The following is a 16760-nucleotide window of genomic DNA, read 5'->3' as shown; positions in this document are numbered from 1 at the left end:
AGCTGAGAAGTGGAGGACCTATCGGCTTGGCTGGGTGGGCCCAGTCTATCCCATGACTTCACCATGGGGACCCTCTCCCAGCTGTGCCAGGGAGAGGCAGGAAGGCAGACTCTGGAGGTGAGAAAACAGATTCTCCCCTGCAGCTGCCAGGAGGAACCGGCCCGTTGGACTCCTAACTTACAGAACCGTCAGATGACAAGTTTGTGTTGCTTTAAGCCCCTAGGAAAGTTTGTGTGATTTGTTTACAGCGCAAAGGACAACTAACACCTGAATTAATTATTCTGTTTTGGTGAAGAGGAAGGGTGAGAGAGGTCACGGGCAATTAGCAGAGGTGGGAGAACCCAGGTCAGGTGCATCCAGCCCCAGATTTCCACCTGACCTGGAGCAAAAGGGCAGAGAACTTGCGCTTCTAGGAAGCTCGGCCCCTTTAAGGGCGGGGAGGGGCGGGGCTTGCTGTTGCCTGGAGGCCGGCCTGGCTGAGACGCGCCGCGGTGAGCGGTGCATCCCCTGGTGGGCCTGGTGTTTGAGCCAAGAGAGCGCCCCGCGAGAGCTCCCAGCGCCCCAGGCCCTGCGAGGGGCTTAACCGCCAAACGGACCCGCCTCCGAGGACCTGAGCAGGTGCGTGGTGGGCGAGGAGGGCCTTAGGGAAGGGCAGCAAGCTCGGGGACCCCCGGGCTCCGAACTCCGCTCCTTTTATGCTGCCTCGGGAAAGAAGAAACAGTTACGAGAACACGGTGTCTAGGCAGGGAGGACAGAAAGAGGTTAAGGAGAAACACGCCAGGAGAGGAAACTGGCCTGTCGTTCAGATTTCACTGATCTGGGACCAGAAAGCCTTTATAGCCAAAGCCTGCCCGAGTTCAGAGGTGAGCAGCTTGCTTAGCTGAGAAGACAGGAGTGGGGTGGGGTGGAGACTGAAAGACTGATTTTATTTTTAATGAGTAATCATCTATTGATACTCCTCACCTGAGGATATTTTTTCTATTGGTTTATAGAGAGAGGAAGGGAGGGGGGAAGAGAGAGAGAAGAACATCAATGTGAGAGACACATGGATTGAGTACCGCCCCCCCCATCCGCACCCCCGACCAGGGCCAGGCACTGAGCCTGCAGGGATTGACCTAGAATCAAACCGAGACTCTTCAGTTGGCAGGCTGTGCTCTATCCACTGAGCCAGCCCAGCTAGGGCGAGGCGGAGGTTTTGGATGAAGAGAGAAGCAGGACTGTATGAGCGCTAGAGGTGGGGTGGAGCGAGCAGGTGAGGTTCAGAGGACGCCTCCAGGCAGCAGAGTGCGGGCACCCCCTGTATCCTCTGGGCACACCAAGAGGGGTGGTGCCTTGTACTCCAGGACTGGGATGCTTTCAGGGGGGCCGGTTTTAGAGGGCCATGGAGTCGTACCCCTCAGCTCGACCTTGACACCCTGTTTCTGGCTGGCATAGGGGGTGCTCAGTCAATGGTAGTGCTGGCATAGGGAGTAAGGGGCCAGTGACTTCAAGCTCCAAAACAGGAAAGTGACATGAAACCATCACTCCATTACTGGTTGTGTGCCCTTTCCCATACTTTGGAAATGTTTCGTGCATCAATTTATTTAATTCTTTTTTTCCCCCAATTTATTTAATTCTTATTTGGTATCTGGGGCAGAAGGACATTAAGTAACTTGCTCAAGAACACACAGCTGGTCAGGGGGACCAGGGAGCCGGAATCAGCTCTGAGCACTTGGCCACAGGAGACAGGTGTTTACAGCATGGGCTGGCAGCATGCTAGACCTCAGGTTAAGTAGCCATTTTTCATGGACAGGATTACCCTTACTGGGACACTATTTGTCAACAGTGGTTCCAATTTTAAAAATATTTAGGAACAACCAACGTAATATTGAGGCTATATCTTACCTTATAATAGACAAATATGCAAATTGACCGCACCTTCGCTACACCCAAGCCACGCCCACCAACCAAGCCACGCCCCTCAACCACGCCCACCAGGAAACCGTTGCAGGGAAGCTGGGGTGTGGCGGAGCCCAAGGCCGGGGAAAGCCGCCCGAGGCTTTCCCCGGCCTTGGGCGCCAGCGCGGTGCCTGCTCCCATCGCAGGTGCGAGCCGACCTGGGGGGTCGGCTGGCTCCTTCGGTCGCTGGGACGCTGGGACGCTGGGGTGCTGCGGCGGAGCCCAAGGCCGGGGAAAGCCGCCCTAGGTTTTCCCAGCCTTGATCGGGTAGCAGGGACGCTGGGTGCAGCCGAGCCCAAGGCCACCGCCCAGGGCCAAGCCCGGACCCTGAAAGAAGGCAGAAGGCGGTGGCCACAGCCAGGCCTGGGTCCCCGGTGCCGGCAGAAAACTTGCAGGCAGCCAGGTGAATGAAGGTCTATTGCACGAATCGTGCAAACGGGCTACTAGTTATTTTTATAAACTGGTAATACCTATTGTAATTTTTCATGCTTTTAGGAGAACGGTAATGGCATTGGGTTGTAAAGCTAACATTTCAGCTACGAGTGAAACCCTCAAGTATGTAGAGACATAATTTTTATTTTTCCAGGTAAAGCTGATCAGTGACTTGAAACAAACAGCTCTCAAAGGAATCTGATACTTAAATAAAGGCCATGGTGAAAGAAAAGAGAAAAACAGACAAAAAGGTGGATAAAGCTGCCCACTCTCCCTCATCTCTCACCGATAATCCAGAGCTTTCCAAGCCAGACGGCAATTCTGCTCGACAAGTAATATCCCCAATCATCGTCCCACAGTTGGGACTGGGACTAAGTGAACCAGGATCCAAAAGGGGGTCCCGAAATGGTAATCAGCAGGTAGAAGATACCCTTCAATATGAAGACCCCATTCTGACCAATCTCATCGTTGAAAGGTGATCTTAACGGGCGGTATTGTCCAGGCTGTGCTGCTCTCCTCTCTGCTGAACTTGAGATCTCGGGCTCTTTCCCGCCTCAGGGCCTTTGCACTGGCTGTTCCCTCTAACTGGGGTCCTCTTCCCGGTGTTCTTCTGATGGATGTTTTGTCTCAGACCCTTTAGGTCTAAGTACAACTCTCCTGTCCTCTGAAAGGCTTCCACCCTGACTGACTGTATACAGTAGCCTCCTCCCCTGGTTACTTCTTTCACAAAAACTGACCTCCATATGGAATTCTCTTGTTCGTTTGTTTCCTGTTTATTGTCTGTCCTCAGTGAACTGTAAGCTCCGCAGGCAGGAACTCTCCAGTCTTGGTCACAGTTCACAGTTCTTGGCCTGGCTTTTAGAAGGGGACAGGCATCCGGTGGCCCTCGGGGAGTGTTTATTGGGTGAATAAATGTGACAAGTGCTTCTTCATTCCTGTTAATTATGTATCTTAGCCCACTGTCACGTGGGTTCACTCATGTCATGACCTTGAGTCTTATTTCTCTGTAGCTATGAAGGGGAGAAAGTCCATGGACTGTATGAGGGAGAAGGCTTTGCAGTCTTCCAGGGAGGCTGCACCTACCACGTGAGTGACACATTCGGGGGCTTGGCGGGGAGGAAGGCAGGGGGTGATGATAGTTTTAGATGTGCACCAGACAAATCCACTGATTCTTCAAAAGAACTTACTGCTGATTTTATTTTGGACACTGTCTACGTATTTTAAGGTAAAAACATGGCTCAGCACAACTGAAGTAGTCCTTTTATTGATCTTTATTTATTGTACAAACATTAAGGTTACTACAGTAAAGAATGAAGAATAAAAGCCAGTATCATCATCCTCTTGCCATAAATGTTTTTAATTTGCTATGTTCCTTTCATTTCTTGAATGGATGTATCAGTATTTTCACCTGGGAATATTCATTTACATTTTTTTTTAATTTTTTATCCTCACCTGAGGATATGTTTGTTTATTTTAGAGAGAGAGAGGAAGGGGGAGAGAGAGAAACATCGATGTGAGAGAGAAACATTGATTGGTTGCCTCCTATATACACCCCGACCAAGGATTGAGTCTGCAACCTAGGTATGTGCCCTGACTGAGAATCGAACCCACAACCTTTTGGTGTATGGGTCCGATGCTCCAACTAACTGAGCCGCACACCCAGGGCTGGGCATATTCATGTTGTACATAACATATTGGATCTTTTTTTCCCTTCTTTTTTCACTTTGTATTGCCACATGGTTTCATAACTTAAATTGTTTCATTGTGGTAAACATATGTAACATGAAATGTATAATTTCAACCATTTGTAAGTGTCCAGTTCAGTGGCATTAAGTGCACTTAGCAGGTTATACAAACTTCACCTCTGTCCGATTCTAGAACTTGTTCATCATCCCAAACAAACTCTGTACCTATCAAACACTAACTCCCCATTCCCTCTTCCATAATAATTACTTTAAACATTGCATAGTGTTCTAATTCAACTGTGCCATAGATGTTGGATACTTTGGGGCATTTTCATTTTTTGCCTTGATTAATAATGCCACAGTGAGGGTATTCATTCATTCATTCATTCATTCAGATTATCAGAGAAATATGTGATTATTATAGGATCACAAATTTTTGTGGTTGAGGCCACAGGCATGAGTTTTAGTTCCCCGAATTTTTCCCACGTAACATACAACATGTTCAATTTCCTGTGTCACAAAAACTCTCAAAATGCAGACACAGATTGAATTCAGGCTCCCGTTTAACCACAACTGCCCAGGACTGCCTGCCCAGTGTAAGTTCTTTTTAAATATATTTTATTGATTTTTTACAGAGAGGAAGGGAGAGAGATAGAGAGTTAGAAACATCGATGAGAAACATCGATCAGCTGCCTCCTGCACAACCCCTACTGGGGATGTGCCCGCAACCAAGGTTCGTGCCCTTGACCGGAATCGAACCCAGGACCTTTCAGTCCACAGGCCGACGCTCTACCCACTGAGCCAAACCGGTTTTGGCCCAGTGTAAGTTCTAGGGAGCTGGATTTTTTCGGACCCCTCCTCAGACCTTCCTAGAACAGGATGGATGCCGGCTCAAAGGCGGCTCTGCCGCCGTGGCGAACGTGCGGACAAGCAGGGCCGTGCTGGTGCGGGGGAACGGGGAGGAAGCTGTCGTGCGACATCCGTGCCTGGTCCCAAGGGCTTGTCGTCCTTCTGTTTTGAAGGGTGTGTTTTCAGAAGGACTCATGCATGGACAAGGGACTTACATTTGGGCCGATGGAGTGAAATATGAGGTAAAGCATAGACTATGTCATAGTTCTAAACTATAATTATGAGGTTAAATGGTCAGGGTCCCACAATTAAACATACTACTTTCATAAATGTAATTCAGCACATGGGCTAAAGGAATCCACAGAACCAAAGAATGTAGGTGAAAAGTAACTGGTGACCGCCCGGGACCCTCTGGTATCGTTAGCAGTGTCACTGGTTCTAGAAGGTTCTGTGTTCTCGGCTTCTCCTACCTTTTACAAACAGTTTATTACACACTCTCTTCTGTACGTTCATTGCTTCGAGATCAAACTACAGCCATCCGTGCAGGTCTCCCTGTTTTCGCTGGCTGCTGTGTTCCACTGTGGGCAACTCTCTTAGCCCATCTTGCTGGGCTGAGCGGAAGATGCATTTTTAAATCATTTGCTAGAACCAAACTGCCCTCCAAGAGAGGGCTCGGGGGTCCACTCCCACTCACAGCCTCCTTCGGGGTGGGTTCCAAGAATCCATGTTCCCACGGCCGGGTGTCCCCTGCTTGCTGCTTGGAGCTCAGTCTGCACACAGCCTTCCAGATGCATCCTTCTGCCCGGGCTCCTACCCAGTGGAGGGACCGGGTGAGGGCGGACGGGCTGTGTAGCGAAGGAAGGAGGAGGGTGGGAGCTGGGGGGGTAGTTGCGTGTTTCCATGGGAGGAGAGGCAGGTATAGATGGGCAGCCGAGGACGTGTCTCAGACACCCCCCCTCCCCCCAGGCTCAGAAATCGCTCTCTGCCTGCTCGCTGACTCTGGCCTTCTGCCTCAGGGGGACTTTGTGAGAAACATCCCCATGCACCGAGGCATGTACACGTGGCCGGACGGCAGCACCTACGAAGGAGAAGTGATCAACGGCATGCGCAACGGCTTCGGCGTGTTCAAGTGCAGCACGCAGCCCGTGTCCTACATCGGCCACTGGTGCCAGGGCAAGAGGCACGGGAAGGTGGGTGAGGCCGCCACGGACGGACGGCCCTCTGTGCGTGGGGCGAACAGGCCCGGAGGGCGGGAAGCGGGGCTGTAGATCATATCCACTGTTGGTTTGTTTATTGAGGTGCAATCCACACCCCAGGAGATAAACCATTTCAGAGGGAGCAATTCAGTGGTGTTTAGCACATTCTCAAGGTTGTGCAAACACAACCTCTTTCTTGTCCCAAAACATCTCACCGCTCCAAAATAAACCCGTACCCATTAGGCAGTTACGCCATGGCCCCCTTCCACTGTGCCCGCCCCCGCCCTCCCAGTCTCAACAATTTGCTGTCTGTTTCTACGGGTTTACCTACTCTGGACGTTTTGTATGACACAGAACCATGCCACGTGTGACCTGTTGTGTCCGGCTTCTTTCAGTCAGCAGCATGTTTCTGAGGTTCATCCCTGTTGGGGTACTTCGCCCCTTTGTAGGGCTGAAGAATGTGCCACTGGGAGGAGGAGCCACGGTTTGTCCATCCATTCTCCCGCCGCTGGGCGTCTGTGCCGTTTCCATCCCTGGGCCGCTGTGACCGGTGCTGCTATGACTGTGCACAGAGCCATTGGAGGGCAGGCGCTCAGGCCTTCGGGGGTCTATCTGGGAGAGGAATCACTCGGTCACGCGGCACCTTGACGTTTTAACGTTGGTAAAGCCACCAGGCTGTTTCCGCAGTGGCCACACTTTACACCCGCACCTGCAGCGTAGGTTCTGTTCGCTTTTAATCAAGGTGGCTGTTTGTGGCACGACTGTTTGCTTTTGTGTGGGGCGGTGTTTTTAGAAACTGTCACAAGAAAACGTTTACCATCGTCATCCTCACGCTCCTGAGGCTGAGACTGTTGGGTTGTGCTGTTTGGCGTGGTTTCAGCTCATGGCCGATCACTTCGGGTGTGTCGGAGGGGTTCTCCACCGAGGCACTGAATGGCTGCAAGAAGAAACAAGTTAGCTGGACAGTGAGGAAGATAGAAATATCACACACGCACACACGCACACACACACACACACGCACACACACGCACACACACGCACATGCACACACACGCGCGCGCACACACACATGCACGCACACACACACGCACGCGCACACACTCACACACGCACATGCACACGCACACACTCACACATGCACACACTCACACACGCACACACACACTCACACACGCACACACACACTCACACACGCACACCAGTGAACAAGCAAGCAATCTGAGGCCACTCAGTGTAGATCCAGATACCTTGCCCCGTGGCCATCCCCTGGAGGAGTGAGCTAAGTAAGGTGTCCAAATGGATAAAGGAAAAAGGGTTTGGTACGTAGGTGAGTAGGCGCTACTATTCACTTGGGTGACAAAACAGGGTTTCTTTAGGCACGTATCTGCCTGACAGTTACGAAGGTAATGAGTATACGGAACGGGAGGAATGTTCACGCTCAAGTGGCACTTGGTTAAGAAGGAGTAACTGGTTTGCGACAGTATCTCCTTCTCCCTCGGCGGACACTTTACCATATTCTTGACTACGAAACAGAAACGCATCACAGATTGTATGTCCTGCTTCAGTGTGATGTTTGGCTTCTGTGTAGTTTAGGCTCCTTAGATTTATAGAGTATATTTTTATCTTCGCCTATAAGGAACCATTGTCTTAAGAGGCTTGATTTTTTTAAAAATGGTATTATTTCTTTCAGGGCTCCATTTATTACAATCAAGAGGGCACCTCTTGCTACGAGGGGGACTGGGTTCACAACATCAAAAAGGGCTGGGGGATAAGACGGTAAGTGTCGCCACTCCTCCTCCGGGGCCTGGGCGCAAAGCGTGCGGCCCGGATGGTATCCACCGAGGCTCCGCAAAGATAAGGGGCGGAAATCACAGGGAATGCATTTTCTACAGAAGCAGGCGGAGTATTCCAATGAACCCAAATATAACCCCATGGTAAGAAAAATATTCTACAGAAAATGTAGAAAAGCACCATATTAAATGATGTCCCATCATTCTGTTTTACTTTAGTCTATGTAAAAATGGCCTTTCTTTGTTCTCTGTTAGTCATGGATCTCCATGATACAGGTTATATTTTCTGAAGAATGTTGGCACATTTGCTTGATTTTTAGATAAAGCTGATAAAGTCAAAATATTTGCATGCAAAATATCACCTAATTATAATACCCCAGGAAATTATTATTATTATTATTAATCCTCACCCAAGGATATTTTTCCATTGATTTTTAGAGGGAGTGAAAGGGAGGGGGAGAGAGAGAAACATTGATGTGAAAGAGACACATCGATTAGTTGCCTCCCACATGGGCCCCAGGGCAAGGGGATTGAGCCTGCAACCAAGGTACGAGCCCTTGACTGGAATTGAACCTGGGACCCTTCAGTCCGTGTGCCACTGAGCCAGACCATCTATGGCCAGGGAATTATTTTCAAAGATTTAGGCCCACTGGCGTGGCTCAGTGGTTGAGCATGGACCTATGAACCAGGAGGTCACGGTTCAGTTCCCTATCAGGGCACATGCCCAGGTTGTGGGCTCGATCTCCAATGTGGGATGTGCAGGAGGCAGCCGATCAGTGTTTCTCTCTCATCATTGATGTTTCTCTCTCCCTCTCCCTTCCTCTCTGAAATCAATAAAAAATATATTTAAAAAAAAGATTTAAAATGACTGCCCTTATTCACTTTGTTACTATTAGATGACCAGATGGTTTAATAAAGTAATTTATTCTACCTCCTAAGATGATTTTTTTTCTTTACCAACCACATACCCATCCTTTGAATTTAAACACAGGGTAGATTGTATAAGTGAGAGAGTTGGATTTCTTCATAAGAGTACAGGGAGACTGTCTTAAGAGAAAGTCTCAGTAAAGGTGTATGAGGTCACGGATTGTTTTGAATTGTTGTGGGGTGTTTTGTTTTTTGTCCTAGTTACAAATCTGGAAATATATACGAAGGTCAGTGGGAAAACAACATGCGCCATGGGGAAGGCACGATGAAATGGCTGACAGTTAACGAAGAGTACAGTGGTCAGTGGGAGAATGGCGTCCAGGTACCCCGCCAGCTGGTTTTAGCAGAGTGTACCCAGAGGTGGACGCTCTGCTGATCCACAGCACATATGTTGTTTGGTATGGTGTTGTATGGCAGTCTGAAATTCAAGTTCTGCTACATTTAGAAACTCAACTTACATTTCCTGATCTAAACCAGGCTTTTGTAACGCTGTTTTCTTATTTAGTTTGCTCGGAAGGTCTTCCACACAAATTAGATTCTATTCTACCAATGGTGAATGCAAAATGCACACGATATCTATGAGGACTGAGACCATTATTTACACGTTAGAAGCTATGTACTTTCTATGGTTCATTTCATATAGTTTATGTTGCTGGGATTTTTCTGATGATATCTTGTACATATTAATCTGGTAACCAGGGACTTTGCTAAAATCAGATAATAGTTCTAGTCACTTTCTTATAGATTCCTTGGGATTTAAAAAATTGAGACATCATATTGCCTATAGTCAACCTTGTATCTTTCTTTCTAATGAGTGCCATTTTTTTTCCTCTGGCTGATTGCACTGGCTAAGACTGAATAGGAGTGGAGAGAGCGGACATCCTTGCGCTGTTCCTGATCTCGGTGGGAAAGAATTCAGTCTTCTGTCAAGTGTGATGTTAGCTCTAGGTTTTTCATAGATGCCCTTCATCAGGTTGAGGGAGCTCTCTTTAATTTTTAATTTGCTTATAGTTTTATCAGGAATTGATGTTGAAGATGTCTAAGGCTTTTCCTGCCTCTAGTCAGATGATCATGTGGATTTTCTTTTCTTGCCTGCTGATATGTTGAATTACATTGATCGATTTTCAAATGTTGAACCAACCTTGCATTCCTAGGATAAACCCAGCTTGGTCATGATGCTATTATCCTTTTTATGCCTTGCTGGATTCCATTTCCTCAAGCTTTGTTGAGAATTTTTGTGTCTACGTTCATGAGGGATATTGATCTATTCTTTTCTTATAATGTCTTTGTAAGTTTTTAGTAATGAAGGTAATGTTGGCCTCACAACATGACTTGGAAACTTTTCAGGAAGAGTTTGTAAAATTGGTATTACCTCTTTCTTGGTGGTTTAGTTGAATATGCCAGTAAAACCTGTGGGCCTGGAGTTATTTTTGTGGGAAGAGTAACTATAAATAACTACATATTAGCTGTAAAATGTACTTCTTTAGTAAATAATGTGCCATTCAGCTACAAAATGTATTTATTTAGTAAATAATGTGCCATTCATTTATTATTTTTTAATTTTTAATTTTTTTTTTTTTGTTAATCCTGTTTTTCCATTGACCTTTAGGGAGAGTGGAAGAGAGAGGAACATTGATGTGAGATAAACTCATTGGTTGGTTGCCTCCTGCACAGCCTTGACCAGGGCCCCGGGCCAGGGAGGAGTCTTCAACCAAGGTACATGCCCTTGAACAGAATAGAACCTGGGACCCTGTATCCACTGAGCCAAACTGGCTAGGGCTTCATTTATTCTTGAGTAAGCTTTGGAAGTTTGTGTTATTGAAGGAATTTGTCCATTTCACACAAATTATTAAATTTATTGGCATAAAGGTCATAATATTTATTTATTATTTTAATATACATAGGATTCATAGGGATACTAGTAATTTTTGATACTAGTAATTTCTGCTTTTTCTGTTTTTCTTCATTAGTCTTGCTAGAGGTGTATCAATGTCATTAAAATTCTCATATCCAATTTTAATTTTATTTTCTTTGATGTCTTTGAGTTTTCACTTTGATATCTGCTCTTTGCTATTATTATTGCATGCTTTGGGTTTTATTTGCTCTTCTTTTCCTAGATTTATAAGGTGGGAGCCTTACTAATTGGAGACAGTTCTTCTTTTTTAATATAAGCATTTAATACTACAGTTGTTTTTTTTTCCCCTCTAAGCACTGCTTTATCTGTATCCAACAGATTCTGATACATTATGTTTTAATTTTTGTTCAGTTCAAAATATTTTCTAATATCCCCATGACTTACTCTTTAGCTTATAAATTATTATGAAGTATGTTGTTTCATTTCTAAATATTTGGGGATTTTTCCAGATATCTTTCTGTTGTTGATTTTATAGTTTATTAATCCCACTGTAGTCCAAGAATACACTTTGTATGATTGCATTTCTTTTAAATATGTTTATTTTACGGCCCAGATAATGACTGTCTTGGTGAATGTTAGATGTATTTCTGCTTTTGTTGAGTGGAATGTTCCATAGATGTCAACTAGATTAATGTGATTGTTCAGGTCTTCTGGTCATTACTCATTTTCTGTCTACTTTTTCTATCCATGTCTAAGAGTGTTGAAGTGCCCAAGTTTAACTGAAGATTTGTCTATTTCTCCTTTCATATACATCATATATTTCGAAGCTCTGTTATCAGGTGTATACACGTTTAGGGCTTAGTCGAGGTTACCTCTGGAAAGTGGGATTTTTTAAATCAATCTTCACATTAAAAATAAATTAATCACTATCAAGCCAGGCACTTTCTATGCACTATTTTCAGTCTTTGCACCCAACCTGCAGGGTAGATATTACTTCCATTTTACAGATGAAAGACAAAGGCTTCAGTAATTTGCCTGAGGTCATAAGGTTAGTTAGGAAGTAGCTGAGCTGAGACTGAACCCAATTCTGTGAGACCCTGAAGTCCATGTTCTTTGCCCTTTCAAATAAGTCATTGTTTTTAACCCTTACCTAACTGTCACCAGATTCAGGTACAAAGAGGAAATACCTTGAACATTTCTCGTGGGCATCTCCTTTCTTTTCAGAACGGTTTAGGAACACACACATGGTTTCTAAAGAGAATCCCCAACACCCAGTACCCTCTGAGAAACGAATACCGAGGGAACTTCGTAGATGGACGTCGTCATGGCCACGGGAAGTTTTACTACGCCAGTGGAGCCATATATGAGGGGGAGTGGGTTTCCAACAAAAAACATGGCATGGTGAGTACCGACCTGTGACATTACCTTTTATTTTTTATTTTTTTTAAATATATTTTATTGATTTTTTACAGAGAGGAAGAGAGAGGGATAGAGAGTTAGAAACATCGATGAGAGAGAAACATCGATCAGCTGCCTCCTGCACACCCCCTACTGGGGATGTGCCCGCAACCAAAGTACATGCCCTTGACCGGAATCGAACCTGGGACCTTTGAGTCCGCAGGCCAACGCTCTATCCACTGAGCCAAACCGGTTTTGGCTGTGACATTACCTTTTAAAGACTATGTAAAGCACTTGAAATACAGTACATAGGATAACTTACTGCTTTGTGCAGACGATTACACAAATTTAAAAATAATTACCAACATAGTTTCCTGATATCTAGAGGTTGTGTGTGTGTGGTTTTGGTTGTAGAAAATCTAGCTTAATCTTCAATAAATTATTAAAAATAACATGAGCCGAAACCGGTTTGGCTCAGTGGATAGAGCGTCGGCCTGCGAACTCAAGGGTCCCAGGTTCGATTCCGGTCAAGGGCATGTACCTTGGTTGCGGGCACATCCCCAGTAGGGGGTGTGCAAGAGGCAGCTGATCGATGTTTCTCTCTCATCGATGTTTCTAACTCTCTATCCCTCTCTCTTCCTCTCTGTAAAAAATCAATAAATTAAAAAAAAAAATAACATGGGCTTCTATGTGGTTTGATTCAGCAACTCAGTATTGCCAGGTTTTCTCTTATCTATCTATCTATCTACCCATGATGTCCCCTGCCATGTCAGCCTCACCCTTACGCTGCCCTTCCCTTATGATTGCAAGATGGCTGCTGTGGTCCCTGCCTTCACATCTGCATCCCACACTAACTAGAAGGGGAGCAGAAACTCTTTTTCAAGAAGCTTTCCACAGACATCTTGAGGCTCACTGAACTGAATTGGGTCATTTGCCCATCTCTGAATCAGACTGACGAATGGCCTGGGTTTCACAAATACCGAGAGAGTCCCTTTTCTGTGACGGGCACTCTGCTGGCCATTAGCATACTTTAATAAGACACATTCTGTGACCTAGGGGTGCTTACAGTTGGGGAGAGGTTGTGAGGCAGATACAGCAAGAAGAGAGGGGAGGAGGAGGTTTTCTGCAGTGACATGAGAGTCTAGGAACCTGATTATGTGTGGACTAAGTGCATATCTTAAAAACAAACAAACAGAAACTCCAAACGCGTGGTTTGTTTGTTAATCCTCACCCAAGGATATTTTCCCCCATTGATTTTTAGAAAGAGAAGAAGGGAGGGACCGATGGAGGGGAAGAGAGAGAGAGAAACATCGATGTCAGAGAGACATATCAATTGGTTGCCTCCTGCACACACCCTAACTGGGGCCGGGGATCAAAACCACAACCCAGGCACATGCCCTTGACTGGGAATTAAACTGGGAATTGAACCCGAGACACCACTGTCTGCGAGCTGACTCTCTAACCACTGAGCCAAGCCGGCCAGAGCAAAACCCCAAATTCTTGAGAAAGATTTTGATGTACCTTTGCCAATGGCTTTCTAAGAAACGTTTTCCTAAACGTCAAAAGTTACCTTTGTATCTGCAGGGCCGATTAACTTTCAAGAATGGACGCGTGTACACCGGCCCCTTTTGCAATGACCACATCGCGGAGTTTCTAAGTCTCGACGACGAATTACTACATTACCAGGACCCGTCTGCCGTGTCTGACCTCAGGAACCAGTACGAAGGGTCTTCCAGCGCCGGTAGGGAGGTCCCCCTGCCGGCCGAGAGTTCACTGACCTGCATTCTCCACGGCTCCACTCATCACAGCACCCCCAGCACCCCAGGAGGCAGAAGCTTCCCGGGAGCGACTGCCTGTTGGTTCATTTGCTGAGTGTGCTGGGTGACACTGGTTAATGAAACTGTACTGGTTCCAGGTGTGCAATGCCGTCTGCTTGGTGGGGTTGGGGAATGCTCTTGTATCACACGTCTGCGGGAAATTATTTTGGCACAGCGCTGGAAAACGTCCACATTGCCGGTCACAGTTACCCTGTATTTGCCTCCATTTGCTAGAGATTGTCAGAAGGCTTAACGGCAGTGCGAGTCTGTCCGTGCTGGGCTCGAGCATCGAGCTGGACCTAGTCCTGTTGCTAAACATGTACCCCAAGAGTGAGCAACCGGAGGAGAAGAAGCAGGTGAGAACCTTTCGCACTGTCGCAAATTTGTATTTAGGCTTAAGTATTTTTTTTAGAAAAACTGACTTTTCGATGACAGTTGACGGACGCTGGTATAGACTTTGTGTTTCGGCAGCTCTCCTGATGCCCTCTTCTGTTCCGGGTCCCCCCGGGCCCACCCGGCCTAGTCCCCCCTCCCTTTGGCCTCCGCCAGTCTGTCGCGGCTCCCCCGTCCCTCCTGACTTGGAGACCTTTGAAGGGCCCTGGTCAGTTATTCTGAAGACGGCCCCTCGTTGGGGTGTACCTGATGCCTTCTCAGGATCATAGGTCTTTATTCTCTGTTCTCAGAATCATTTTGTCCAAGTGTGGGTGTCTTTTCCTGAGCCGGTTCTGGATCATTCTCGTCTCAGCTGGAGCAAGCTGCAGCCTCCTGGCTGTGTACAGACCCTTTCCCATCCAAACGGCTGCCTTTGCTGTCAGTCAGTGTCACTGGTTAATCGGGCCCTGACATCCAGCCCTCCCCCCAGCCCGCCTCTCTCAGTCCCGCCCTCACCATGCCTCCCGTTCCCAGTCTGCTGAGGGTGTTCATCAGGAATGGGTGTTACATTTTGTCCAATGCATTGATGCGGTCACGCGTTCTTTCTTCTTAGTTATCAATACGGTGACTTACGCAGACTCACTTTTCAGAGGTTGAACTGGCCTTGCCATCCCAGGATAGACCCCGCTTGGTGCGGACACGGTCTATTTTTAAATACGTTGCGAGATCGGATTTGCTGGTCTGTTGTCTCGGAGTGTTGTGTCTGCTCCTGAGGGGTGTTTATCTGCGGACAGTGAACGTGATGGCTGCCGTGCAGATGGGCTGCTAGCCCCGAGCAGCAAGAAAGGGGTTCCCTTGTCCAGATGGCCGCGTGTTTCCTCCTGTCACTCAGAAACTGCACGCTGCGGACCTGGGGTCGGGTGGGGAGGATACAGTCCTCACTGAGCCCTCAGTGACCAGAGGTAAATACTCCTGCTTCCCACGTGTCATCGCATGAATCCAGAAAACAGGTGTTTCTCCTGCTTTTGTTCTCATCGGGTGAGACTAAGGTATGCGTGGCTTTCTCCTTCCAGGTAGAATATGCTGTCCTGAGAAATATCACAGAGTTAAGAAGAATCTACAGCTTCTACAGCAGCCTAGGATGTGAGCGCTCCCCGGATAACACCTTTCTGATGACGAAGCTTCAGTTCTGGAGGTTTCTAAAGGATTGCAAATTTCATCACCATAAAATAACTCTCGCTGATATGGACAGGGCATTAAGTGGTGAGTATTCCTGGTCCCGCACACCTTTCAGTTCAGAGAGGAGTGTGACATCTTGTCACCGTGAACCCCGTTAGGAAATGTTGAGGGGTGAAGGCAGAGGCTGGGAGGGGTGTTGCAGAAATCAACACGTGGCTTCTTTCTGCTCAAGGTGCTTAAAACGCACTTGAAGAGCCATCTGGTGATGTAATAGCAACACCGTGGCCATCTACAGCTGGGACGGGTCAGCAAAGCCGGGGCCCCCTGCCTGTTTTTATAAGTAAAGTTTTATTGGAACACAGCCATGCCCGTTTCTGTACCTGTTGTCTGTGGCGGCTTCTGCCCTGAAACACCGGAACGGAGTGGTGGTGGCCCACAAAGCCTAACGTAGTTACTGTCTGACCCTTTGCAGAGAAGTCTGCCTCCCTCTGATCCATAGTAAAACAGGCTAAACTGTCGGGGCAGAAGCAGAGGGTGTCAGGGAGGACGGCGTAGAAAAGCCTAGAAAAGGCTTTAGGTAGTCTTGGGCTTGGTCTCGATTTCAAATTAGAAAGTTCACGCGGTAAATTCAATGACTTTGAAGGTTTTACTCCTCTCAGCTGAATTCTGGGAGGCAGGACTGAAGGCCTCAAGTTATCTCCTTGAAAAATAAAATATTAGAACTACTTACTTCAAATTTGGGTGTTTGAAATGGACCTAGAATCCATTTAGAATCATCAGCATTAATCAAATTAGGCTCAGAAAACTTGGAAACGCATTGGGACACGAGACCTTGAAAGTTTCTTGTATAAAGTGACTAGATAAAGATCTTTGGAGTGGGACTTAATTTTCAGGTGGGTGTGGATGTACAGTTCAGAGTATTCTCTAGGAAGAAAAGTTCTCAGTTGGGATTGTGTAGCGGGAGAAAATAAAAGAGAAGATTCTAGAAAATACTAATCATCCTCTCCAATTTTCTTGTTTTAGAATACAGTGGCATACCAGTTGAAGAGATTCACTCTCCATTTACAAAAATACTTTTGAGAATATTTCTGAACTATCTCCTGCAGCTGGCTTACCACATCCATCACAAAGAATACCAGTAAGTCTACTTCTGGACCCTGGGAGAGGACGCGGGCAGAGCTGGCTGTTCCGGCAGTTACATTTGTCCTCTTTTCTTTCTTGATTTTTTAAAAATTGATTTCAGAGAGAGGAAGGGAGAGAGAAAAAGAGAGAGAAACATCGATCAGTTGTCTCCTGTCTGCACCCTGACCGGGCATCAAACC

At 46.8% G+C, this 16760-nt stretch overlaps 1 protein-coding gene across 1 annotated transcript in view; it reads left to right on the top strand.

The window, feature by feature from the left end:
* Positions 1-579: 579 nt before the first annotated feature.
* The window catches only part of LOC103299141 (radial spoke head 10 homolog B), a 32397-nt gene continuing 16216 nt past the window's right edge, over positions 580-16760 (top strand). The window contains exons 1-12 of the mRNA XM_028131869.2: positions 580-618; positions 2525-2845; positions 3381-3456; positions 5078-5146; positions 5921-6094; positions 7791-7876; positions 9019-9139; positions 11897-12073; positions 13655-13811; positions 14122-14243; positions 15333-15522; positions 16462-16576. Of these exons, the coding sequence (XP_027987670.2) occupies positions 2589-2845; positions 3381-3456; positions 5078-5146; positions 5921-6094; positions 7791-7876; positions 9019-9139; positions 11897-12073; positions 13655-13811; positions 14122-14243; positions 15333-15522; positions 16462-16576 (1544 nt within the window). The 5' untranslated portion in view covers positions 580-618; positions 2525-2588. The remainder of the gene's footprint in view (positions 619-2524; positions 2846-3380; positions 3457-5077; positions 5147-5920; positions 6095-7790; positions 7877-9018; positions 9140-11896; positions 12074-13654; positions 13812-14121; positions 14244-15332; positions 15523-16461; positions 16577-16760) is intronic.

The sequence above is a fragment of the Eptesicus fuscus genome, chromosome 6 (assembly GCF_027574615.1).
Source record: "Eptesicus fuscus isolate TK198812 chromosome 6, DD_ASM_mEF_20220401, whole genome shotgun sequence".
Lineage (NCBI taxonomy): Eukaryota > Metazoa > Chordata > Mammalia > Chiroptera > Vespertilionidae > Eptesicus > Eptesicus fuscus.
Note: the sequence above shows the minus strand (reverse complement) of the source record. Positions and strands in the feature narration are given on the sequence as shown.